We start from the raw sequence: 22,500 nt of genomic DNA on the forward strand, positions 1-22,500 counted from the left end.
GTTTTTTAACCCCGAGTGTTAAAAACATGCTAATCACTCAGCACTGCCGGGATGATGCTGCAACATGGTTCCCATAAGGAGCTGAGGAACAGAGAGCTTCCCCGCGGACACACCGCCTCGCAGCGCTATTATCATTTATAAACCACAGAAAAACAACCTTTTGATTAATGCCAAGGTTTAAATACGCTCTCGTCGTTCTCTCAGGTGCAGGCTGGCAGTAGATGAGTTTTACTACTGGAGTATTTTCATTCACAACAGATTGATTTAAACTGTTTCAACACCAGAATCCAACAGTTGAGTGTGTCTGTAATAATCTGTAAGTCATCCTGGAAAAACCTTAAAATAAACTGAGATCAGACTTGAACTTTACAGAAATCTTCACTGTAGCTGCTAAACTAAAAGAGTTGGGACGCACCCCATCTGCTTGTTCTGTGGACTACGACACTTCACATGACTTTATATCCTCAGGAGGAGGAGAGGAGGACTTTATATCCTCAGGAGGAGGAGAGGAGGACTTTATATCTTCAGGAGGAGGAGAGGAGGACTTTATATCCTCAGGAGGAGGAGAGGAGGACTTTATATCTTCAGGAGGAGGAGAGGAGGACTTTATATCCTCAGGAGGAGGAGAGGAGGACTTTATATCCTCAGGAGGAGGAGAGGAGGACTTTATATCCTCAGGAGGAGATGAACAGGGAAGTCTGAGGTTGTAACAGGAGAGCGATGTGTTTGGTTGATGAGCAGAGATCCAGGCTGATACGTGACATCCATGTGAAGATGTCCTCAGCTCGTCCTCAGCTCGTCCTCAGCTCGTCCTCAGCTTCAGAGATGTGTGGATGGGATTGTGGACTCTCGACTGCGGCGCTGGAACCATCTGTTCTTCCATCTAATCTCAGCGCCCACTTGTTCCTGGTCGGGGCTTAATTCCGTCCCAGCATGCACTCAGAATACCTCTCGGGCGAGTCACCGCTCGATATCAGAGCCGTTCCAAATGAGTTCGACAAACTGTGTCGTCACATTTCCCCCAAAACACTGCAGCTGGAGTTATATAACGTCCTGATGCACATTTTACTTCACATTTACGTTTTAGGACATTTATCAGGCGCTTCTGTCCAGAGTGACTTACAGTAATTCATACCTTCACACACTGATGGTGGCGGCTGCCATGTGAGCTGCCGACCAGCACATCAGGAGCAGTTTGGGGTTCAGTATCTTGCCCAAGGACACTTCAACATGCAGACCAGGGGAATCAAACCAGCGACCTTCTGATAACAAGATGCTGACTCTACCTCTGAGAGGCAGCCGCCCCCGATTCACTGCTGCTGTCCAGGTTATATATGCATGTATGATCAGCTGCATGCATGCATGAAGGTGTGTGTGTGTGTGTGTGTGTGTGTGTGGAGACCTTACATATATGAATGAGACCGACCAACCACATCTCATGCATGAAGTACAACCACATGCAATGTTCTGTATGTATGAGTGTGTTCGAGTGGAGTTTCAGGTGTGTAGACTGTACACACTTACACTCTCAGAGGACGTGTGTGTGTGTGTGTGTGTGTGTGTGTGTGTGTGTGTGTGTGTGTGTGTGTGTGTGTGTGTGTGTGTGTGTGCAGAGGATTTTTCTGCTTACCTCGCTCTCCTGCCAAGAACTGAAGACATTTAACCCGACCGCCTGCCGCTGAGGGCCTGTAGGATAAATTACAATGGAGTGCTAATAATGGAACAAGCTGCAGGGAGGAGTGTGTCCTGGGCTTTGTGTGTGTGTGTGTGTGTGTGTGTGTGTGTGTGTGTGTGTGTGTGTGTTTCAGGGTTTTGTGTATGTGTGTATGTGTTTGTAATGCAGTGGATCTCCTTGTCTCATATTCCACTTTTCACACAGGACAGAAACCCACCAAGACCCGCTAACGTCTGGATGTGTTTATCGAACGGTGTTTTTGGTTTCCATGATCATCAGCTGCCTGATCGGCGATCAGGCAGCTGATGATCATGGAAACCAAAAACAACAGTTAGTTTTTCTTTGTAGTACCGATCAGTGATTGCTAAGTGATGTCTCGCTTCCATCTTCAGCTCCAGGAAAACAAAGTGTTTAATCCAGAAAGCATTTGTGGTGATGAATGTGACTCACAAGAAAAATAAAAACACAGAGAGACACCCTCGTCTCCTGGTGATGGGAGACGAGTCGGCAGGGTTACAAATGTTTAGAATACCTGAGTCTTACCAGAGGAAGTCGGTGTGATTTTTGTGTGCGTGCTCCTTTATAAACCTTCACTTGGCTGTTTTGTCTCAAAGAAATCTTGGGGGAAAGTGAAGGCTGAGTGCTGATCCAGTGTTTGGAGTGTTTCTGGTGTCTGTTACCACTTTAGTTAGATTTAAAAGTTACTTTAGTGCTCAGAGAATCTTTGTGATGTTTTTTGAGTTTTCTCTCTTTTTTAAATGTTTTTGGCAGAATTTGATCTTTTGGGAGATTTGATCTCAAACAGATGAAGCAGGTCGTTTTTACGTCCAGCCACAGATGTTCAGTGAGCCGTGATATAAAACAGAAGTAAAACTGGAACTTGATTAATTGCTAAAGCAATCAATCAGGTGAGACATGACCCATAACTCCAGGCAGTTACCTGAGTGAAGCCAGAGATAAACTGCATCATACAGAACTGATCGTAGTCTTGAATCAGCGTGACGGATTCTTCAGGACTCAACTGCAAAATAAAATGATTGTTAACATAAAGGTTCAGCAGGATTAAAAGACTTCCCATCTTACAGACATGTATAGATATATGTTTAAATATACATAAAGATTTTCAACATTTAAACGACTCATTTTTGTTCGTCTGGATGAATCTGATCACCATCCTGTCGTTTCTCAACGCGACTACAATGTTCAGGAGTCGTTCAGTGTTGGTCATCAGGCGTCTCAAACGTCTCCGTGTCTTCAGTGGAAGACAGAATGAGGACGGCGGTCAGCGGCTTGTTCCTGCCGTCTGTTGTTTTCTGGCTGGCAGAGTTGCGCTGCAGCTGGATCGGCGTCTGTAAGTGTGTTTGTTGTCACGAGCTGCCTGATAGACTGTGATCTGTTCACACTGTCGCTCTGCCTCCCGGCCAACACATGCTGGCGCTGAGCTGCAGCTAACTGTCTGTGAGGATAAACAGGAATAATGTGGTGAAAACCTTCTCTGTGCTACAGTGTGAGGTGTGATTATTGTTCGAGCGCTGCCAGAGAACAACGGCTTTAATCAGCTTCTTCTCCAGCTGGACTGAATGAATCTAGTGTGCTGAACAACAGAATCTAATGACGCTCTCCGTCTCTGTCTGTCCCTCTGGTAGAAACACAAGGTGGATCTGTTCTACAAGGTTCGACACGTGATGATGGAGCTGATCGACCTGAGGAGGCAGCTGCTGTCTGGTCACCTGACGCAGGACCAGAGCCGAGACGTCAAGAGACACATCACCGTCAGGCTGGACTGGGGCAACGAGTGAGGACACACATTCAGACACAACATGAGGAAATGTAAAGGAAGGGAGAGGCCAGAAACTGCTTCTGTTGTCCAACAACAGTCCAAAACCCAAAGACTCGTCATTTACTGTCAGACAAACAAGAGAGAAAAGCAGAAAATCAGGAGACTTTCACATTTCAGCAGCTGGAACCAGATCAGGTTTGACAGTTTTGCTTGAAAATTGACTGAAACAAAAAAAAAAAACGATTATCCAAAATTGTTTGCGGTTCATTTTCTTACAATCTGCTTATCATTGAATCTGCTGATGGTTCATTCAGACATAATTCATCTTCCTCATCAGATAAAGTTTGTCCAGCAGTCGAAAAATTACTGATGTGGAAATTGTTTAATTTGTTTAAGCACATTTGAGGATATAAATCATGTTCATTTTAATTAATACGTTTACATTCACACATTAGCTACCAGTGGTTGAATGTTACTAAGTACATTTATTCCAGAATTGTACTTGAATAGCTGCTTTTCTACTCTATCACACTTCTAAAAAGCCAATATTTTACTTTTTACTGAACAACATTACACACAGATTATTAAATCAAAACGTATGTCAACAAATGAATTATGATAGATTATGATGGATTAAGCTAATCAACAATGATTAAAGTGGTATAAACTCCGTCACATTAATGCATCACTCATTATTATCCTTTCATATAATATTCTGAGGTGAAACAACCTTTTCTTGTCTCCCTCTTGGTTACTTCTCTCCTCTCGTTCGAGCTAAAACACGTTTGTGTGTGAGAACAGTTGTGTTGACTTGAAGTCAGTTCCTCTGAGGAACAACACAAACATCCTCCACGTGGATCCGTCGACGTTTAAAGATGATCTGAACTCTAAATCAGAGCAGCAGACTGCAGATCAGCCGGCTCCCCCCGACTCCCACTCAGGGCAAATAAAAGCCTGATTGCAGGCAGGTGGAAGACGCCGTACACCCGCAGGTGAAAAGACTCGTGGGAGCTTGTCAGATGGCTGATGGGAAAACAAATGAAATGGAGGGAGATTGCCTGTCGACCTGGGATTGAGGTATTAATACTGTAGGAGCTGAAGGTGGGAGGCTCGGGACTGCAGACTGTGAGGAGGAGACGTGTGCTCACAAGATGGACGAGGATAATTAGTGTTATAGTATCATTATCACTGATTCACTAGTTCAACAGTTTAGTTAACAAATGGGATTTTACGTTATAAAAGGAAACTGATCCTCTTTCCAAGAATGATCAGTACATTGTGTCGTTCATGAAGATCTAGTTCAGAAACTTGATCCAGTGAATACTACGAACACTGTTAATTAGTTTAAAGTGCCGTCTGTGCCGTCGTTTACAGAGTGATGCAGCCATGATGTATTTCTGTAGGCTAACTCTGACATTAGCATCACTAAGATTCACTCCACAAACAGCCTGTAAGAGTTTCTAATTGGATTTTGTATTTTTGCCAAAAATAACCAGTTTACACATGTTGTTCGTGAAGATAATCTCCACAGATCAACATGAATTAACTGTGTAGCAGTAAGAAGCTAATGTTAGGCTACAAACAGACGACATCACGGTCACATGACTGAAACGTCTCCACCACTAAGAGTCTTACTGCACAATTACTATCCAGGTTTCTATAAACTGATCAGTGTCCAAGTTGTAAAGTCAGAGTTAGAACAGTGTGGAACTAAAGTGGCCTGTAAAGACGGACTAGTGAGTAGATGAGTCTCCGTGTTGCTGTGAGGACGTTTAATGTCCCCGACAACCTCTGTAGTCTCATTCAGACACTCGTTAGCAACCGCTAACTGTTGTTAGCACATGAAGAGCTTCAGGATTAAACTGTGGGAACAAAACATGTGAATATCTTCACCTTATTTCAGACATTTAAACTGAAAACAATAGAAAAAACTCTTCAGACTTTGAGCCAGAGAACTGAAGATGCTAAAATGCTGATTTCAGGATTTGATGACTTCAGACTACACATGTTTGTTTCCTAGTAGGAAGTACAAGTAGATCTAATAATCAGTGTTTCCTCTGTATACATGTAGTCTAGCAGCACTTCTGGTTTCCTCTTCAGTGGATGTTTATTGTCCCGTCACAGTGAAGTGAAATATCCTCTCTGCTCCTGAGTCACTTCAGTTTGCACAGTTAGCAACATTAGCTTGTTAATCAGCTAACAGAAGGCTGTTTCTCACACTGCTAAACATTAAAATGACTGATGCTCTCTGACGTCATCGCTCATAAACCAGACAAACACTGAGCAAGACGTACGTAAAGATACATATAACTGCCATAATTAGTAAAAAGACATGTGACAACCTGGTGGTGGTGATTCTAATGTATATATGTCTATACATTAAGTGTACATGATAGATCTAGATAAGAGAGAGGTGAGAGAAGTGACGTGTCGGGTGAAAACTGCAGCGTCAGCTTATAGCCTCAAAGCTAATTCACAGAGGCAGCGTGATGGAGGAAAGAGCTGCATCTCCCTCCACTGTCGACGCATCAGTTTAATTTCACATTAAACAGCTTCAGGTTCTTCAATTCTGTTCTGTTATTGATATCATGGTCAGTCAAGAGTAAATGAATCAGCAACTAGAAAATTATCTCTAGATTAATATTATTAACAGTATGGATGCAAAACTTTGGCACACATATAACATAATCTAATAGAAATAAAGGAAACCTGCTCGTGTTTCTTCTTGGCGTCGAATGAAAAGAAAAGTAAAATGTGGAGGATAAAATCTTCAGTTCTTAAACTTTATCAGCCAGAGAACGATGTGATTCCTCGTTCTCTGGAGGTTAAATTCAAATTTACAGGCTCTCCTCAGCCACCAGTAATACAGAACAAGACATTTAGTTCTCAGACTGAAAGAAAACGTTTTACTGAGAATATTCTGCAGCGAGTCTTTTAAAAACGAAGGTCAGCGGTCTGTGAGGGAAAGAGATTGAGACGGAACAGAAAGTGATCCTGAGGAACGATCTCCCAGCAGCCCAGTGTGTGCTGACGTCTGTGTGAAGCTTCCAGGACACACTGACGATCTCTCTCTGTTTCAGACACCTCGGACTGGACCTGGTGCCACGGAAGGAGTTTGAGATGGTGGACGAGGACCAGATCAGCGTGTCAGATCTCTATAAGATGGTGAGACCTTTGTGCTGATCAGACCTGAGGGGGGTTTGAGTAAAACCAGACCTGAAACACCTGGTGATCCTGGACCGCATCACCGTTATCAGTGCAGGAGAAGATGCTTACAGCTTTGCCCAAAGTCTGGGAAAAGAGGCTTCGCAGACATCTTCATTAAAGATTGTAAATCCACTCCAGGGTTGTAGCGACATTTGAAGTGTCAGTGAGAAGCTACAGGTTATTATTTAACTTTATATATATTGTTATTGCTGTAATCTAAGAAGAGACGAGGACAGGAGGAGAAACATCAGGTAAATATTCAGGTCAGGACATCATCAATAAACACAGATTGATATTTTCAGGATTAGAGGATTTATATTGAACAGAAACATCCGGAGGAAATCTGATGTGTCACCAAACATCACTGTGTATTTACACTGTTGGTCCTCAAAGACTTGAACGCACTCAGGATTTAACACTTTCAAATCTTTATGTAAACCTTGAAAATTTTTTTAGGTTTCCCTCATCTGAAATGATGTCATGATACATATAGATATGCTAAATCTGAAGCATTAAACATGTAAATACCCAGTGGGAACAGTCGTACACTGAGGTGAGATCATCGTGAGGCTGGACTGTGATGTTTCACAGACGTATACAGTCGTAACTAAGAGAAGCGTCGATGTGCCTGCTGCTGTAAGTCGCCTCCTGCTGCTCTCCTTCTTCTGCTTCTCATGTTTTTACTCCTTTTTTTTTATCTGAGAACTGCCAGCAAAACTCTCTGTTTACATGTAGAATACAACTTTATCTACAATTTATATGTCTTCCTGTAGATAATGAAGGCTGTTTGAGCTTCCATGTTTTTATTTTAGCACAAATAATCACATTATGTACTTCTACGTCACTAGTAGCTGTTGTTTCGACTCACTTTGCAGGCTTAGAAGAATTACTCAGTAATAAAACTATGGTACTATAATACAATATTGTGTATAAAGATAAATTTAAAGAAAAAACATAGTTCCCCTGTAACTCACCAGCTGCCCAGCAGACAAACTTAAAGAATTCAAACCTACTTTACCAGCTGCAACATTAAAGTGACGTTAATACTTTCATACTTCGACATGCTGCTGTTAATCATTGATCTTTAATTATCAGAAATACAAGTTGAGAACACATACATGATGTGATTTAGGGTATAAAAGAGGAAGATATTCAGCATCTCCTCTGTTCTGTCTGTGCACAAATGTCACCGCGTGATTCTGAGTGTATTTTTAATCCTCAGATGTAAAAATGTTCCACCTCATACGCCGTGGAAATAACTTAGAACATGTCAGAAATATACATCTTAAAATACTTTGTTCTATAGTTTGGATCTGTGCGTCATTCTGCGTCAGAGTTCCTATTAAAAGTGAGCAAACGGAGCTTCTTCTTCTTCTCCTCGCTGTAGGTGTGAGCTGCTGCAGTGTGAGGAGGAGTCTCCGTCTCTCACCAACACTTTGTGTTCTGCGTTCTTACATCAGTCCTGCTTTAAATAGCCGAGCTGTACCAGTCAAACACTGTAGTCCTGGTGATTCCCCCCTTTTTGTTCCGTTGCCTAGAGACTGGTCTGGAGACGGAGCGAGGGAAAGACGAAGGAAAAGAGAAAAGGAGAGATAAAGTGGTGAAGTTGATAGATGACCGGACGGAAGGTGGACGAGAAACAAACATTACAGCGACTGAGGAGCATAAATCAGACTCAGATACTTTACAGACGGTGATGAGAATAAGAAGGACCGATGAACACGAGGAGGAGAAAGTTACATTTACATTTACATTCAGGGCATTTAGCAGCCGCTGTGTCCAGAGTGACTTACAGTCAGTACATTTGTCACAAGAGAGAAACCACAACATCACTGTCGATGGAGCAAAATGAATTGAAGATCATAACTGCTATCTGTCAAAGATTCTTTAAGTGCATAAGTGCTGTGATAGAAGTGCGACGATACGGACGTACAAGTGCGTACATTTTATATTTTTTGTTTGTTTGGGGTTGGGAGGGTCAAGGTGAAGTTTCAACAAATGAGTCTTGTGTCTTTTTCTGAAGACAGAGTGTCTCTGCTGTCCTGCCGTTGGTCGGTAGTTCGTTCCTCCTCTGAGGCTCCAGAACAGGGAACAGAGGTTTGTTTGCTCTCAGTGACGGCGCTACCAGCCGGCCTGCTGATGTAGAAGAGAGAAGTTCTCTCTCCGTGTGGTCTGACCAGGGTTTGGAGGTAGACGGTGCAGTTCTGATCACGGCCTTGACGTCCAGCACCCGCAACAGGAAGCCAGTGGAGGTCACGGAGGAGAGTTTGGGAAGATTGTTAACAACAAATTATTATTCAGATGTTTCTGCTCCAGGAAATCATTCCTTTTTTTAAGTTTTTTAAGAACTTGAGCAGATATTTGTTGAATAATTTGGATTATTTTCAGGGATACGTTTGCTTTTTTCTTTTGTCAGATGAGGAGAGACGAACAAACACTCCAGTACAGAGACATTCAACACTTAGTTTAAGTGATGTAGAGACTGTGATTATGGTTAATGAAATAATGTAGTTATAGCGAGAACATTAAGTGATATTAACACAGTTTATGGGTGAACCCAGAGAAGGATCTGTGTCAGTAGAATAATGTCCTCACTGTGCAGGCGCTGGTTGTGTTTGATGATCCAGTCGACCTGAAGGCGGTTCTGACGATATTTTCCCTTCCACCGGCTGAACGAACACATGGAAGCAGTAAAACATCACTGATTGGTTACCTGGAGAAATTGAGTGTTAAGAGGGCGAGAGAATGAGAAAGTGGCTCCGGGCTGGTGTTAATTTTCTCGCTCAGGTTGGAATATTTGCAGACGGCTTCGCATTTGACAGTCATTACTTCAATTCATCAAACGGGTTTTCACTTCTCTCTCGCTCTGCTCTCATTCAGCCACGAGGAGATTTAGAGAGACGAGTCGCAGTAATGAGTCTCTGGGGCGTTTAAACATTTTCATCATCTGAGGAGGAGAATGAAGAGAGAACAGAGCGCAGAACAATAGAGCCGAGGGTAACAGAGCTGGGAGGAAGAGGGGAGGAGGAGAGGAGAGGAGGCAAGGACAGAGGAGAGGGGAGAGGAGAGGAGAGGAGGCAAGGACAGAGGAGAGGGGAGAGGAGAGGAGAGAGGAGAGGAGACAAGGACGGAGGAGAGGAGAGGAGGCAAGGACAGAGGAGAGGGGAGGGGAGAGGAGAGAGGAGAGGAGACAAGGACAGAGGAGAGGAGAGGAGGCAAGGACAGAGGAGAGGAGAGGAGGCAAGGACAGAGGAGAGGGGAGAGGAGAGGAGAGAGGAGAGGAGACAAGGACGGAGGAGAGGAGAGGAGGCAAGGACAGAGGAGAGGAGAGGAGGCAAGGACAGAGGAGAGGGGAGAGGAGAGAGGAGAGGAGACAAGGACAGAGGAGAGGAGAGGAGGCAAGGACAGAGGAGAGGAGAGGGGAGAGGAGACAAGGACAGAGGAGAGGAGAGGAGAGGGGAGAGGAGAGGAGAGGAGAGGAGGCAAGGACAGAGGAGAAGAGAGGAGACAAGGACAGAGGAGAGGAGAGGAGGCAAGGACAGAGGAGAGGGGAGAGGAGAGAGGAGAAGAGACAAGGACAGAGGAGAGGGGAGAGGAGAGGAGGCAAGGACAGAGGAGAAGAGAGGGGAGAGGAGACAAGGACAGAGGAGAGGAGAGGAGACAAGGACAGAGGAGAGGAGAGGGGAGACAAGACAAGGAAGGGAAAGGAAAAAGGAAACAAGTGGAGGAGAAAGGAGATAAGACAAGGAGGGGAGAGGAAAGAGGACACAAGTGGAGGAGTGAGGGGACAAGACAGGAAGGGGAAGAAATGAGCAGAGGAGATGAGAGAGCAACCAGAAGAGAGGAAACAAGGAGAGGGGAGGGAAATAAAAAGGAGACAAGGGTAGGAGAGAAGTGGGAAGGGGATGATAGAGGACGAGGAGAGAAGGAGACTAGATGTTAGGAGAGGATACAGGACACGCAGAGGCGATACGAATGTAGGAAAGGAAACTAGGAGAGGAGATGAGGAGAGGAGCTGACGTGATGTGTTTCTCTCTCTGACAGCACCTGTCGAGCCGACACAGCGTCCAGCAGAGCACCACACAGGTAACAAACCGAGTCCTTCACACCGAGACTTTCACTCTCTCACACTGAGCAACAGTTTCACTGCTGGTTCTCGTGTCCTGGTGTCCTCATGTCCTCGTGTCCTCATGTCCTCGTGTCCTCGTGTCCTGGTGGATCTGCAGGGTGACGGGACCCGGCAGCGCCACGGGGAACCCTGCAGGGTTCCAGTACCGCACCACCTGCTGGTCAACCTGAAGAGCTTCACCTACAACAGCATCGGAGAAGACACGGACATCTTCTTCTCTCTGTACGACCTGAGAGAAGCCAAGACCATCAGGTGGGAACGCACAGACACTCTGCAGGTCATGATGAGCGTTAAAGCTGCAGTACGCGATTCTGGTCCTGCGAGTCCTGAAACCCAGAATCAAGTTAGCATCCTGGTACTTCTGGTTTCCTCACATGTTTCTTGAATGGGCTTGGTCACAACAGGATTAATATACTCTGAAATACACAATCAAATGTCTAAAATTTGAATAATAAAGCCCTTACATGTCTTTAAAATGGCCGTTACATAACGTTCATTTTATCCCATTAATCCAAAATCCAGTTCAGATGAGATGCTAACGTCCGCAAGTGGCCACACAGCTGCTGTGAATAATACATGACTGTAATGATCGCTCATCAATTATGCATTAGTGAAGTGATCACAATGCTAAGAGATTACAAATGCTGTGTGTGTGTGTGTGTGTGTGTGTGTGTGTGTGTGCGCGCGCACGCGCGTGTGTGTGTGTGTGTGTGTGTGTGTGTGTCTGTGTGTGTGTGTGTGTGTGTGTGTGTGTGTGTGAAAGAAGATATGTGTCCACAGAGGTTCAACAAACACTCCTCCATCTTTCTGGTCTCTTTGTTTTTTTTCTCTCTCGTCATTGCAAAACAGCGAGGGACACACACACACACACACACACACACACACACACACACACGCACACACACACACACACACACACACACCACAAATACATTTGACCTTGGCAGCCTGTTTTTCGATGTCTAGTCTGACTCAGCGTTAGAGTCTAATGACAAGACCTGGAGGAGAGGAGAGGAGAGGAGGAAACAGGAGAGAAGGAAACAGGAGAGGAGAGGAGAGGAGAGGAGGAAACAGGAGAGAAGGAAACAGGAGAGGAGAGGAGAGGAGAGGAGGAAACAGGAGAGGAGAGGAGAGGAGAGGAGGAAACAGGAGAGGAGAGGAGAGGAGAGGAGGAAACAGGAGAGGAGGAAACAGGAGAGGAGGAACTGATGGCTGACAGTGAGTTTCCTGAAAAACCCTCCAGCTTTTGAGATTTAACTCCCCCTGTGGGACAGTTTGCCTTCAGAGCTTCTTTCTCTTGATTTTGGTTTGGATCCAGCAACGTTCTGATTCTAATAACTTTATTTCCACAGTGCCTGTATGAAACAGGAGCTCTTCTCCAGACAATGCAAAAGCTCCTGCTCCTCCTGAAAAATATATAACCAGAGAAAAAACTGCCAAAGTCTCCAGGATATCATGTCAGCAGTGAATGATTCTGCAAGAAATGTCCTGGTTGACTTTTGTACCAAACATTTGACTTTCAGTCAAACACAGCTGACGCCTGAAGACTTTCCAACCGCTTCTGTTGCGTCAACACTGGCTATTTTCCAGTAAGTTGGACCGTCATGATCTGTGATCGTGGCGACCACAACAGGTATGTTCTGACCCAAACAGAGGAGGAACACAGCGATGTGACGAGAGAGAAATAGAAAATTCAACCTAAACAAACAGAAAGTTGCAACATAAAGAAACAGTCAGTTTGAGTTTTGTAGAAATGCACTCAGCAACATTTATTCTGCTGGTTGGGTTGAAAAAATCTGGAAAAACTGAGAAAAGAAAGAGGAAATATTTAAACAGGGGGTGAAACTGATGTTAGATTTAGTAAGTTTGTGCAGTTTTGTATATGATGCTCACTTGTCGACTGCAACCTGAAATAACTAACAAACAAACACTGTCACTCATCCAGCTCCTCCTGCTTCATCAGCCTGTTTCAGGACTGAAGTGATGCTCGTAGTAAAGACTCTTCCCCTCCTGACAGCAGACCTCTGTGTTCTGTCACTGGAGTCAAACATGAATCTGCTCTCGAGCTTTTGTTTTCCTCTTTACCGACAACCTCTGATCAGAGCAGTGACATCACAGCGTTGTTGCTCCCGTGTGTCATCACCCTGATGATGATGACAGCCGAGACTGTGATGGTGTCATTTGTTTAATATCTTCGACTGAATGCCTGAAACCGTCCTGTGGATCTGTGGACGGTGCAGCTCCATCAGCTCTGATGTGATGCGGTGAAACCAGCTGATACGTGCTGAACCGAGGTTACACTGATTACCGTGTGTTGATGTCGACGACGCTTTTGACTGGCAGGTTTCCAAACCAGCATGTTAACAGAGCTCAGTAACCAACACTTGGTCTGTAGTCAGGTTAGTGTGCGTGACCGACTTTATGCTTCTTTACTGGAGTGATTGAAGAATATCAGGAGGCCTTCGAGTATTTCCCACCAAAAATACACAGAATTAAAGAATAAATTCACCCTCAAATGAAAACTCAGTCATCTCCTCCTCCCTCCGTGATGATGGACAGTCAGATGAAACACCTGACGCAGGTGGAGACTTGATTTAAAACAGAACAACAACCAATGAAAACACAAAATGTCTCTTTACAGCTCGTGCAGTCACACTGCCGTCTGGATGCAGGGATCCTGCTCCAATTCTCCGCCTCCGTGTGAATCTCTCAGAGGTGGCGCGGGTGAAATTTCGCTCCGGCGCTGATCCGCCTCTGGAGGTGGTATCAGGTGCGCGGTACTGGTGAACCGGACCAGTGTGAACGGATAATCTGGCGTATCGAGGGCATGTTGATTGGACAACATGGGTCCTGCACTCAACTACATACAGACAAACGTCCTACAAAGCAACGTTACAGGACCAAACAACAGTAACATCGTAACTGTAACTGTCTTTGGTGACTTATGTGAGGAAAAACACATTATAACAGCATCTGTATGATTATAAACTGTCTGCAGGTTTAGATTGACAGGGGGACACCTGGGAAACAACCCTTCCAGGAGAATTGGATCAGACTGAACGATCTGTATTGAACCATTATACTGTAGTTTTTATAGTTTATTGCTTTTTTGTGTTTTAAAGTCCCCAGCTGTTCCAGCATTCTTACAGTTCAGATTAAAGATGCAGCACTGATGCAACATGCTCATGTTAGATGTTAGTGGTCCACTCTGACTTCAGCGCTGAATAATCTGAATGTGCTTGTTTAGATCATCTAACAGATGAACTGGAGGGAAAGATGAGGACTGAATTTTCATTTTTGCATGAACTTATTCTTTAATTCTGTTTCTTTCTGGTGCCGAGAATCTGAAAGCCTTTCTAATATTCTTCAACAATTTCAGTAAACAGCTTCATAAGAATGAACTTGTTGTTTAAACCAAATTGATTCAGCATTTACAAATTTAGCTGTTTGTGTTAGTGGCGTTTAAAACCTCTTTACTGACCTGAGAACACGAGGTGATGCCACTGATCCAACAGCTGCAGGTGTAGCAGAGCTGTCGGTGGAGTGGAGGTGATGGAGGAGGTCAGTGGGCGGAGCAGCGTGATGGATGACTTCAGAGAGGTTGATGGTTTAAAGCCCTGATCAGGACCAGTATCCCTGCAGACACACTGAGTGATTCTTCCATCCTCTTCTGATCTAAACCCGGACCGCCGTAGATCTGCCCTGTGGCCGACAGTGGGAGGATGGTGTGTGTGTGTGTGTGTGTTCGGCTCCTGTGTGTTTTGATTTTAATAACTCGTGTGTTTGGACGAATTCCTGCAGATGAATAAAGGCTGAGAAGCTCCCGGTCAGACCGACCGACTGTGAGTGAGCGCTGCAGATGTGGTACATTTAGAGGATGAATTGCAATGGTGTGGAAACGATTGGTCCATACGCATTTCCCCCTGTGTGTTTGTGTGTGTGTATGTGTGTGTGTGTTGGTGCATCTCTGCATACACAGCATGTGCTCATGACTGAGTGCGTCCATGCAAATATCCATCTTCTCTACACGTGCATGTGTCCATCCATGCATACGCTTGTGCGGGTGTTTGTGTGTGTGTGTGTGTGTGTGTGTGTGTGTGTGTGTGTGTGTGTGTGTGTGTGTGCTGAACATTTTCTGATTGCATCTATGTTGTTTATGTTGCCTCCTTCATATTGATGTAGATGTAAAATAGAGTTAATAATTCAACACTGGTTGTGTGTGTGTGTTTGTGTGTGTGTGTGTGTGTGTGTGTGTGTGTGTGTGTTCGCCCCCCCCCCTCACTCAGGTATGAAACAGGAGTTACAGTTGAAAATGAAAACCACAAACTCTTTGTTTCTTTCTGCCTCCTCGCACACACACACACACACACACACACACACACACACACACACACACACACACACTCCCTGTGGTTTGGGAGAAACACATATTTATTCTCTCTTGTAGTATTTGTTTGTTGGGGCCTCTCTCTCTCTGGGGGATTAGAATAAATGGTTGAGTTTAAAGCGTCGGACACACTGTGTGTGTGTGTGTGTGTGTCTGTGTGTGTGTGTGTGTGTGTGTGTGTGTGTGTGCGTGCGTGTGTCGGGGGGATTTGTCGCTCCTCACTGCAGAGAATTGTGCAAATATTAGCAAGAACCCGAGAGTTGTTTTTTTACATTGTGTGGGAGTACATGCTGAATAATAAAGACTATATGAAGAAACTGTTGCAAAGTGACTGAAGGCACAACACTGTGACAGCCTGTGGTTTGGAAACCATAGAGGTGCGGTGGAGTTGTTATAAACAGTCCAAAGAAACGTCGGCAGGTTGGTTGATGTGACTGAAATAAACTGCTGAAGTTGAGATCAGTCAAGCTAAAGATTTCCTCGCGTGCTACGTTAAACCTCCGGCTGTTCAGCAGCTGCTGCAGCTTCACATCGAGCTGATTCACAGCAGGAGTCCATCTGTAACTGTTATCAGTACATGAGTGAAAGATCCAGATCTCTCAAATACCATTCTGTTGAGCCACAGTTACATTCATTTAAATATTGTGGATGTTATTGAAGAAAGTTGTCTTACTATCTGTGCTGTGTGTCCCTCAAGAACAGGTGCTAACAACGTAATACAGGTGTTAATGCACTTGGTTAGTCCACAAACTGAAGCAATAGAATTCAAAGACTATTAAAGTTAAAGGTAGAATCAGTAGGATTTGTCCCAGCTGTTCCTGAACGCACCACAAAGACAGTTGATTGTTGAGTCTCATTCCCAGGACGTCAAATAGACACATGTTGGGTTGGTAAAGCGTCCCGAGCAGCAACAAAGAGAGAAAATCAGAAACTCTCTGCAGATACGAGACACTAACACGCCTTTTCTCCTCATTCCAGCCTCCCTCTCTGTCTGTTTACGGCTTCTTACGGCTTTTACGTCTTTGTCTCGTCTCGCTGCGTCTGATTGGTCCACATCAGTCTGCTGATGTTGGGAAATAACAAGAATCCAGAATTCACCTCAGATGCATCAAACTAAAGTAACGAGGCTGTTCTGAAGCTGTGAGGAGGAGAAAGTTCAGATGTAGAGAGGAGAAGTCACACAGATACTCAGAGATACTGCAGATACATGAAACATGTACTGAAGTACAGTAATGTAGTATTTGTACTTTTACCCTGGCTTGTGAGTGAGAGACAGACTGAATATCCAGTAACTGTCAGTGGATCAGTTTGCGCCGCTCACTCTGTTCAGAGTCACTTACGACTGCTGGAATCTCATAATGTTTCTGAGGCTCAACATTATTAATGTCAGGCACGCCGTTATTGAATAACAGCATGTCAGCTCAGTCGTCTTCCCCCGAATAAATCCGGGTTAAAGAACAGAGTCGCTGACACCAGCAGACAATATTTTGCTGTTCCCTGAAGCGAGAAAAAGGCTGAGACAGGCGGCTTTAGAGTTCGAGGCAGGAGGAGAAATCTGAAGGAGTCTTTTCTCTTTGGTGAATCCTCCGGAGACTCGGCGAGGGCAGCAGCAGCCCGGAGTCGAACGGGATGATATGCACATGACGTCACAAAGGCTGATGTAATGATATTTGAACGACAGGCTGAACTTTTTATCAAATTGTAATTAGGTCATTTCGACACATTCTGGAAAAGAGAAAGATATCTGGAGAACTCACACACGTCTCTCACGTCAAACCTTTAATCTGGAGTTAAAGTCGGTCGTTGTTTTTCTATTTGTGTGTTTCAGTGAGAAGTTCATGGTGAGACTGAACAAGAACGGAGGCCCGAAGAATCCAGAGAAGGTGGACCGGCTGTGTGCGCTGTTCACGGTAACACACACACACACACACACACACGTATATATCCAATACAAAGCATGCAGGTGGTTGGTAGACTTGAGGACTTGTGAGTATAAAAGTGAGGATGCATTGCCCCCTGTTGTTCTGCTGTGAAATCGTCCTGCAGATGAAGCAGCTTCAGATAAAATCATGTCCAGCAGGATTCAGCCTCGACAGAAATATGTATTAACTCCAGGTTTATAAAGCTGTGTGTGTGTGTCTGATCCTGTTTCATGCAGCTCAATCTTCAAGCACGTACAGCCCAGTTTCCACAATTATCCATCAGTGAAAGTAGAAACGTCATTAAAAGTCTGTTTGTATATGGATTCCTGAGTCATTAAACCCAGAACAGAAATACCAACGAAGAAAATGAGTCCACAGGTGGGACGCTCCTGGTTCAGGTGACCATGAGCTCCGTCAGCTTCTGCTGCATCGACTGATTCAGGCACAAGAGACCAAAAGGAAGCAACACACTTTAACATGACAGGAAATGTTGTGACACCCCTGATCATCAGTTCTGAGGAACCTGCAGCCAGTCTGAACATAAAGCTTGAAGTTTGCTGCGTATCACCCACGTTGCTTTCTGAACTTTGAGTTTTCTCTTCCTCTTGGACTCTTCAGGACCTGAGCAACAAAGACATGAAGAGAGATCTGTACATCATCTCCCAGGTCATCAGAACAGGTACGACTGCTGCCGCTCACACAGGAGGGAATAATCCTGGAGTCCTGAATAAAATCGGTGCTGACACACTTCCTGTTGCAGGTCGTATGCTGCTGAACGACAGTAAGAAAGGTCCTCCTCATGTTCAGTACCGCCGGCCGTACGGCTGCGCTGTCCTGGCCATGAGCGACGTGCTGCAGACCATCTCAGAGCTCAAAGAGGAGAAAGACTTCGTCCTGAAGGTCTACACGTGAGTGGCTGCACACAGACACACACACACAGTACACAGTTAGTACTGAACACACCAGGAGGTTTATTTTTAATGAGAAGAGAAAAGCCAAACCGAGCGTCCTCCTGAGATGATTCATTCAGGACTGAAGCAATAACAGCGTGATCGTTTATTTAGTTCATTTTCATTCTCTAATCGGCTCTTATTTGACCTCATGTCACAGGTGTGAGTGTTTCTGCATCGAGCTTCCATTTACTCACTCAGATGTTGGTGAAGCTACTTTTATTAATGAGCTTCCTTCTGACTTCTGATAATCGTGTTGTGCCTGATTGTTTTCTGCTCTCAGTCTGAAGATCTGCTGATGGAAACACATTTTATACGAAATTAAACTGAGTCATCACAAAATGAATCTGAAACTGTTGCACTGCAGAGATGAATCATGAAAGTACACATGAGCATCAGCTGAGGGGTCCCGACTCCTGCCTGACTGAATCTAAATCCCTCATCAGCTACCAAACAATCTCTGATCTGTTTTATGTTGCAGCCTGTTTCTTTTATGATCAGCTTTAATATCCTGGTACAAGTCGAGTTCACAGGGAGGAAAAACATCCACTCCTGTCTTCACTGTCCACCTTTTCCTTCTCTCCTCCCTTTGTGTCCTCACTCCTCACCTCCTCTGACCTCGTCCTCTTCTTCTTCTTCTTCTTCTTCTTCTTCTTCGTCTTCTTCTTCTTCTTCTTCTTCTTCTTCTTCTTCTTCTTCTTCTCTCTGACGTATTGTGTAAAGAAAAGAGAGCGAGAACGAAGGATCACATAAGTTACAGACAGCCACTTCACTGTTTGTTCACGTCTCTGCGGTCTTATAATGCCGTCAGCACTCTGCCATTCACACACACACACACACACACACACACACACACACACACACACACACACACACACAATTACATCATGTTGTGACTGTGAGGACTGCAGGGCCGCTGCAGGCAAGACTTCAGAAGTTTCAGCCGAGGGGGATTCCCTAATGTCTGCCATCGAGTGTGTGTGTGTGTGTGTGTGTGTGTGTGTGTGTGTGTGTGTGTGTGTGTGTGTGTGTGCGTGCGTGCGTGCGTGCGTGCATGTGTGCGTGCGTGTGTGAGTCACAGAAACCTCAGCTGAACTCCTGAGGATGGTTCACGGGTGGTTACACATCCTCTGTGTCGTCTTCGGGCCTCCAGCTTCTCTTGATGTCGCTGCGACTGAAACACTGAGACGTTGTGACGCGATGTGACAGATCAGCCGGCGACTCAATAATATTAACGACTGCAGTCAGCCTGTAGCTCGCCTTCCTGTGCACAGAGGATCATATGTGTTCCTTCAGTTTGACCTTCTCGTACTGTTTACCCTGATGTTGTCTGCTAACATGTTGGTGACCTGCGTGTCCCCACACACCACTGCATGCTGTCACTCAGGTATTTATGTACTTTTAATCAGAGGAAGGAATAAAAAATCAGAATAATGTTTATAATATCAACATACAGGAAACACGCAGTTTCTAAAACAGTCCGTTTAGTCTGAGGATCCACTTTATCTGACAGAAACGGTCTGTCGAGTATCAAACACGACCCGATCAGATGTTCGGTCCGACTCAGACGTTAACAGGAACTCAGACTGTGAACTCGTTTTGTTCTGCAGGTGCAACAATGAGAACGAGTGGTACCAGATCCACGAGAACATCATCCGCAAGTCCAGCACCAAATACACAGCTCCCAGCACCAACTACGGTAGGACGGAGTGTGTGTGTGTGTGTGTGTGTGTGTGTGTGTGTGTGTGTGTGTGTGTGTGTGTGTCTGCGTGTTATAAGCATCTGAATATTTCAGTTGGAGCTCTGGGACTTTGTGATGAACATTTCTGAATGACTTATCAGTTCATTGTGAGGAGGATCAGCAGATTGATTCATAAAGGAAACAGTAGAGTTGCAGCTGTCAATTCAAATTTGTCCAAATCTCAAGAGATTCCAGGTCATTTATTGTTTGGGAAGTAAAGTTAAGTCCTGAGTTACAGAGACCGAGTGAGAGAATCTGTTCTGTATGAGGATAAAAGACGAGACAACGTGTCTCATAATGATCATATCGGCCAGTTTATCTGTGCCGACCCGACTGAAGTCACAGTCACATGTTCGGCTGCAGCTCTGGATCCACTGCATCTGAGTCAGAAGTCTAATCAAACAGCTCCTTTTTGTAAAGATGGCCGCCTGCTGCACTCACCTTGTTGCTTCTGTTAAAGCACAGACGTTTGTCCACTCGTGTCTCTGCGTCAGTCAGGTGTAAGTGAGGAGTTTCTCACAGAGACGTGTGACACACATCCCTCCCAGCAGCAGACTGACACCTGCCCACCATCGCTCCACATCTTAATTAGCATCAGTGCAGCGAGCGCAGCCTCCTGAGCGCCCTCGCTAACCACAGTTCGTCTTTTAGAAGCTGTAGCTGAAGAAGTTTGGTTATTTTTCACAAGTTTATTTCAAAAGTGTCTGACAGAAATCTGCACTTATTTTTTAGTTTCAGGTGTGAAGTTAGAGGATGTTTTATGTTAATGTCTGTTTGAAGAAGCCAGATGACTGAATATGAACATACACTTCAATTCAAACCTCAAAATCTCTGAGGTTTCAGTAACGTTACACAAGAGTTAAAACAAGAGGATTCCTCAGTGACGACAACTGCACACTGAAGTGATTTCAGTTCATTATCTTGAGTTGTTCAGGGGCGGTGAAAGTGTCGATCATGAGAGTCTGTTGAAGAAGATTCGATGTGTTTAAGATTTACAGCAGATGTTCCACGTTCAGAATAAACCCACAGGACCTGAGACAGAGTTTGTTCTGGTTATGCAAAATAAAGACGTGCAGTTCTGTGCAGACAAACAGCTCAGGAGCTCCGAGTGCCTTCAGTTTCAGAGATCAGAGTCATCGTCACTTCACCGATGAAAACAGACGGACATGATGGATGATGCTTCTTTCTTTCTTTCTCTCGTCCTCCCTCCGTCCCTGCAGGGCTGATCATCTCTCTGCAGCTGCTGAGGGGCGACATGGAGCAGGTCCGCAGGGAGAACCCACTCATATTCAGCAGAGGAGTGGCCATCACTCGTAAACTGGGCTTCCCCGATGTCATCATGCCAGGTGAGTCGATGGCCTGAACCTCAGCACCTCTCAGATCCAACTTTCAGAGCTTCACACTCGTGCAGTCAAAAGAAAAGCTGCTGCGTCACTGAGGAGGATTCTCACCTGCTCGCTTCGATCCAGAGAGAACTAACAAGAACTCTCTTATTTTGATATTCATGTTATTATTGATCTGTTGAACTGTGTGATGTCATGTGAGTGTCGAGGGTGTGAATGTTTTCCTCATGTTGTTTGAGCTCTGTGATGTGATCGACTGTGAAGTTTCTTGACGTATGAGAACGAAACCTGCAAATACACAAACAACAACAATAATAAATCTGTTTCTGCTGCTGAGACGGTTATTTGAATAAATATCACAGACAGTCACACTTTTCATTAACCTGAGCAGGAAAAATGTTTTGTTGTTCCACTGTTTCATTTTTTTGTTTGATTACGTTTGACTGGAAATTCATTTTCCTGTTTTTAATTGTTGTGTCAGTTTCCTGGTTAATCAGCGTCCGTGTTTCCGATTAGCTGCAGCCTGATTGAGACTCTGAAACAGAGACAGACTCCCTCTGTGGGGAAACGAGGACACACATGCATCAACCCGTCTGGATTTATACGCGCCGCCTCAGTTCAGCGTCTCAACACGGTTGTTTCCAGTTCACAGAGCTTCACTTTCCTCAGTAAAAACACGAGCTGCTGCAGAGAAACAGCTGCGTGTGTTTCTGACACAGATTTAGAAAAGGTCAGAATGATGCGGTGAGGAGGTGTCGGCCTGCTTTACACCGTCAGCGCTTTAAATACACCACTGCTGTTGGTAATTGCAATAATTAATCCTCACACACACACAAACACACACACACAGATACACATCAGCAGAGTCGCAGAGTAATTATACTTGTTGATTAAATACAACGCTGAGTAAAAGGATACAAACAGGCCTCTCAGTGGAGTCACGAATAACAATTAAGATCCCCAAAAAGGAAAATATATGTACTATATACAAACACACACACACACACACACACACACACACACACACACACAGACACATTACCCATGCAGGTCACACACACACACAGCTTCCCCTCAGGCAGTGATGGAGCGAGTGTTTAACTCCCATCTTGATACATTAGAGGTGACGTCTCCTCTGTAAGGACGCTCTGACATGATTAATGATTCTGCTCACGTTAACACAGGTCGTTAGTCTTGTGTGTGTCAGACGTGTTGAGCTTTAACTGTGTGTGTGTGTGTGTGTGTGTGTGTGTGTGTTTGTGCACAGAACTAGCTGTAAAGTTTCGTCTGTGTGTTGGTGTGTTAACGCGTCCGTCTGCGTCCCAGGTGACATCCGTAACGACCTGTACCTGACGCTGGAGCGAGG

General features: G+C 44.8%; 1 protein-coding gene across 5 annotated transcripts in view; it reads left to right on the forward strand.

Annotated features, from left to right (window-relative positions):
* Positions 1-22,500, forward strand: part of LOC119020607 (dedicator of cytokinesis protein 3-like) — a 155,589-nt gene that overhangs the window by 105,676 nt on the left and 27,413 nt on the right. For all 5 annotated transcript variants that reach the window (XM_037100064.1, XM_037100065.1, XM_037100066.1 and 2 more), the window contains 10 exons: positions 3,322-3,470; positions 6,536-6,620; positions 10,707-10,748; positions 10,889-11,043; positions 17,007-17,088; positions 17,719-17,779; positions 17,861-18,008; positions 19,661-19,749; positions 21,012-21,137; positions 22,461-22,500. The exon at positions 22,461-22,500 is cut by the window's right edge and continues 85 nt beyond it. In XM_037100064.1, coding sequence (XP_036955959.1) covers positions 3,322-3,470; positions 6,536-6,620; positions 10,707-10,748; positions 10,889-11,043; positions 17,007-17,088; positions 17,719-17,779; positions 17,861-18,008; positions 19,661-19,749; positions 21,012-21,137; positions 22,461-22,500 — 977 coding nt within the window. The remainder of the gene's footprint in view (positions 1-3,321; positions 3,471-6,535; positions 6,621-10,706; positions 10,749-10,888; positions 11,044-17,006; positions 17,089-17,718; positions 17,780-17,860; positions 18,009-19,660; positions 19,750-21,011; positions 21,138-22,460) is intronic.

The sequence above is a fragment of the Acanthopagrus latus genome, chromosome 6 (assembly GCF_904848185.1).
Source record: "Acanthopagrus latus isolate v.2019 chromosome 6, fAcaLat1.1, whole genome shotgun sequence".
Taxonomy (NCBI): domain Eukaryota; kingdom Metazoa; phylum Chordata; class Actinopteri; order Spariformes; family Sparidae; genus Acanthopagrus; species Acanthopagrus latus.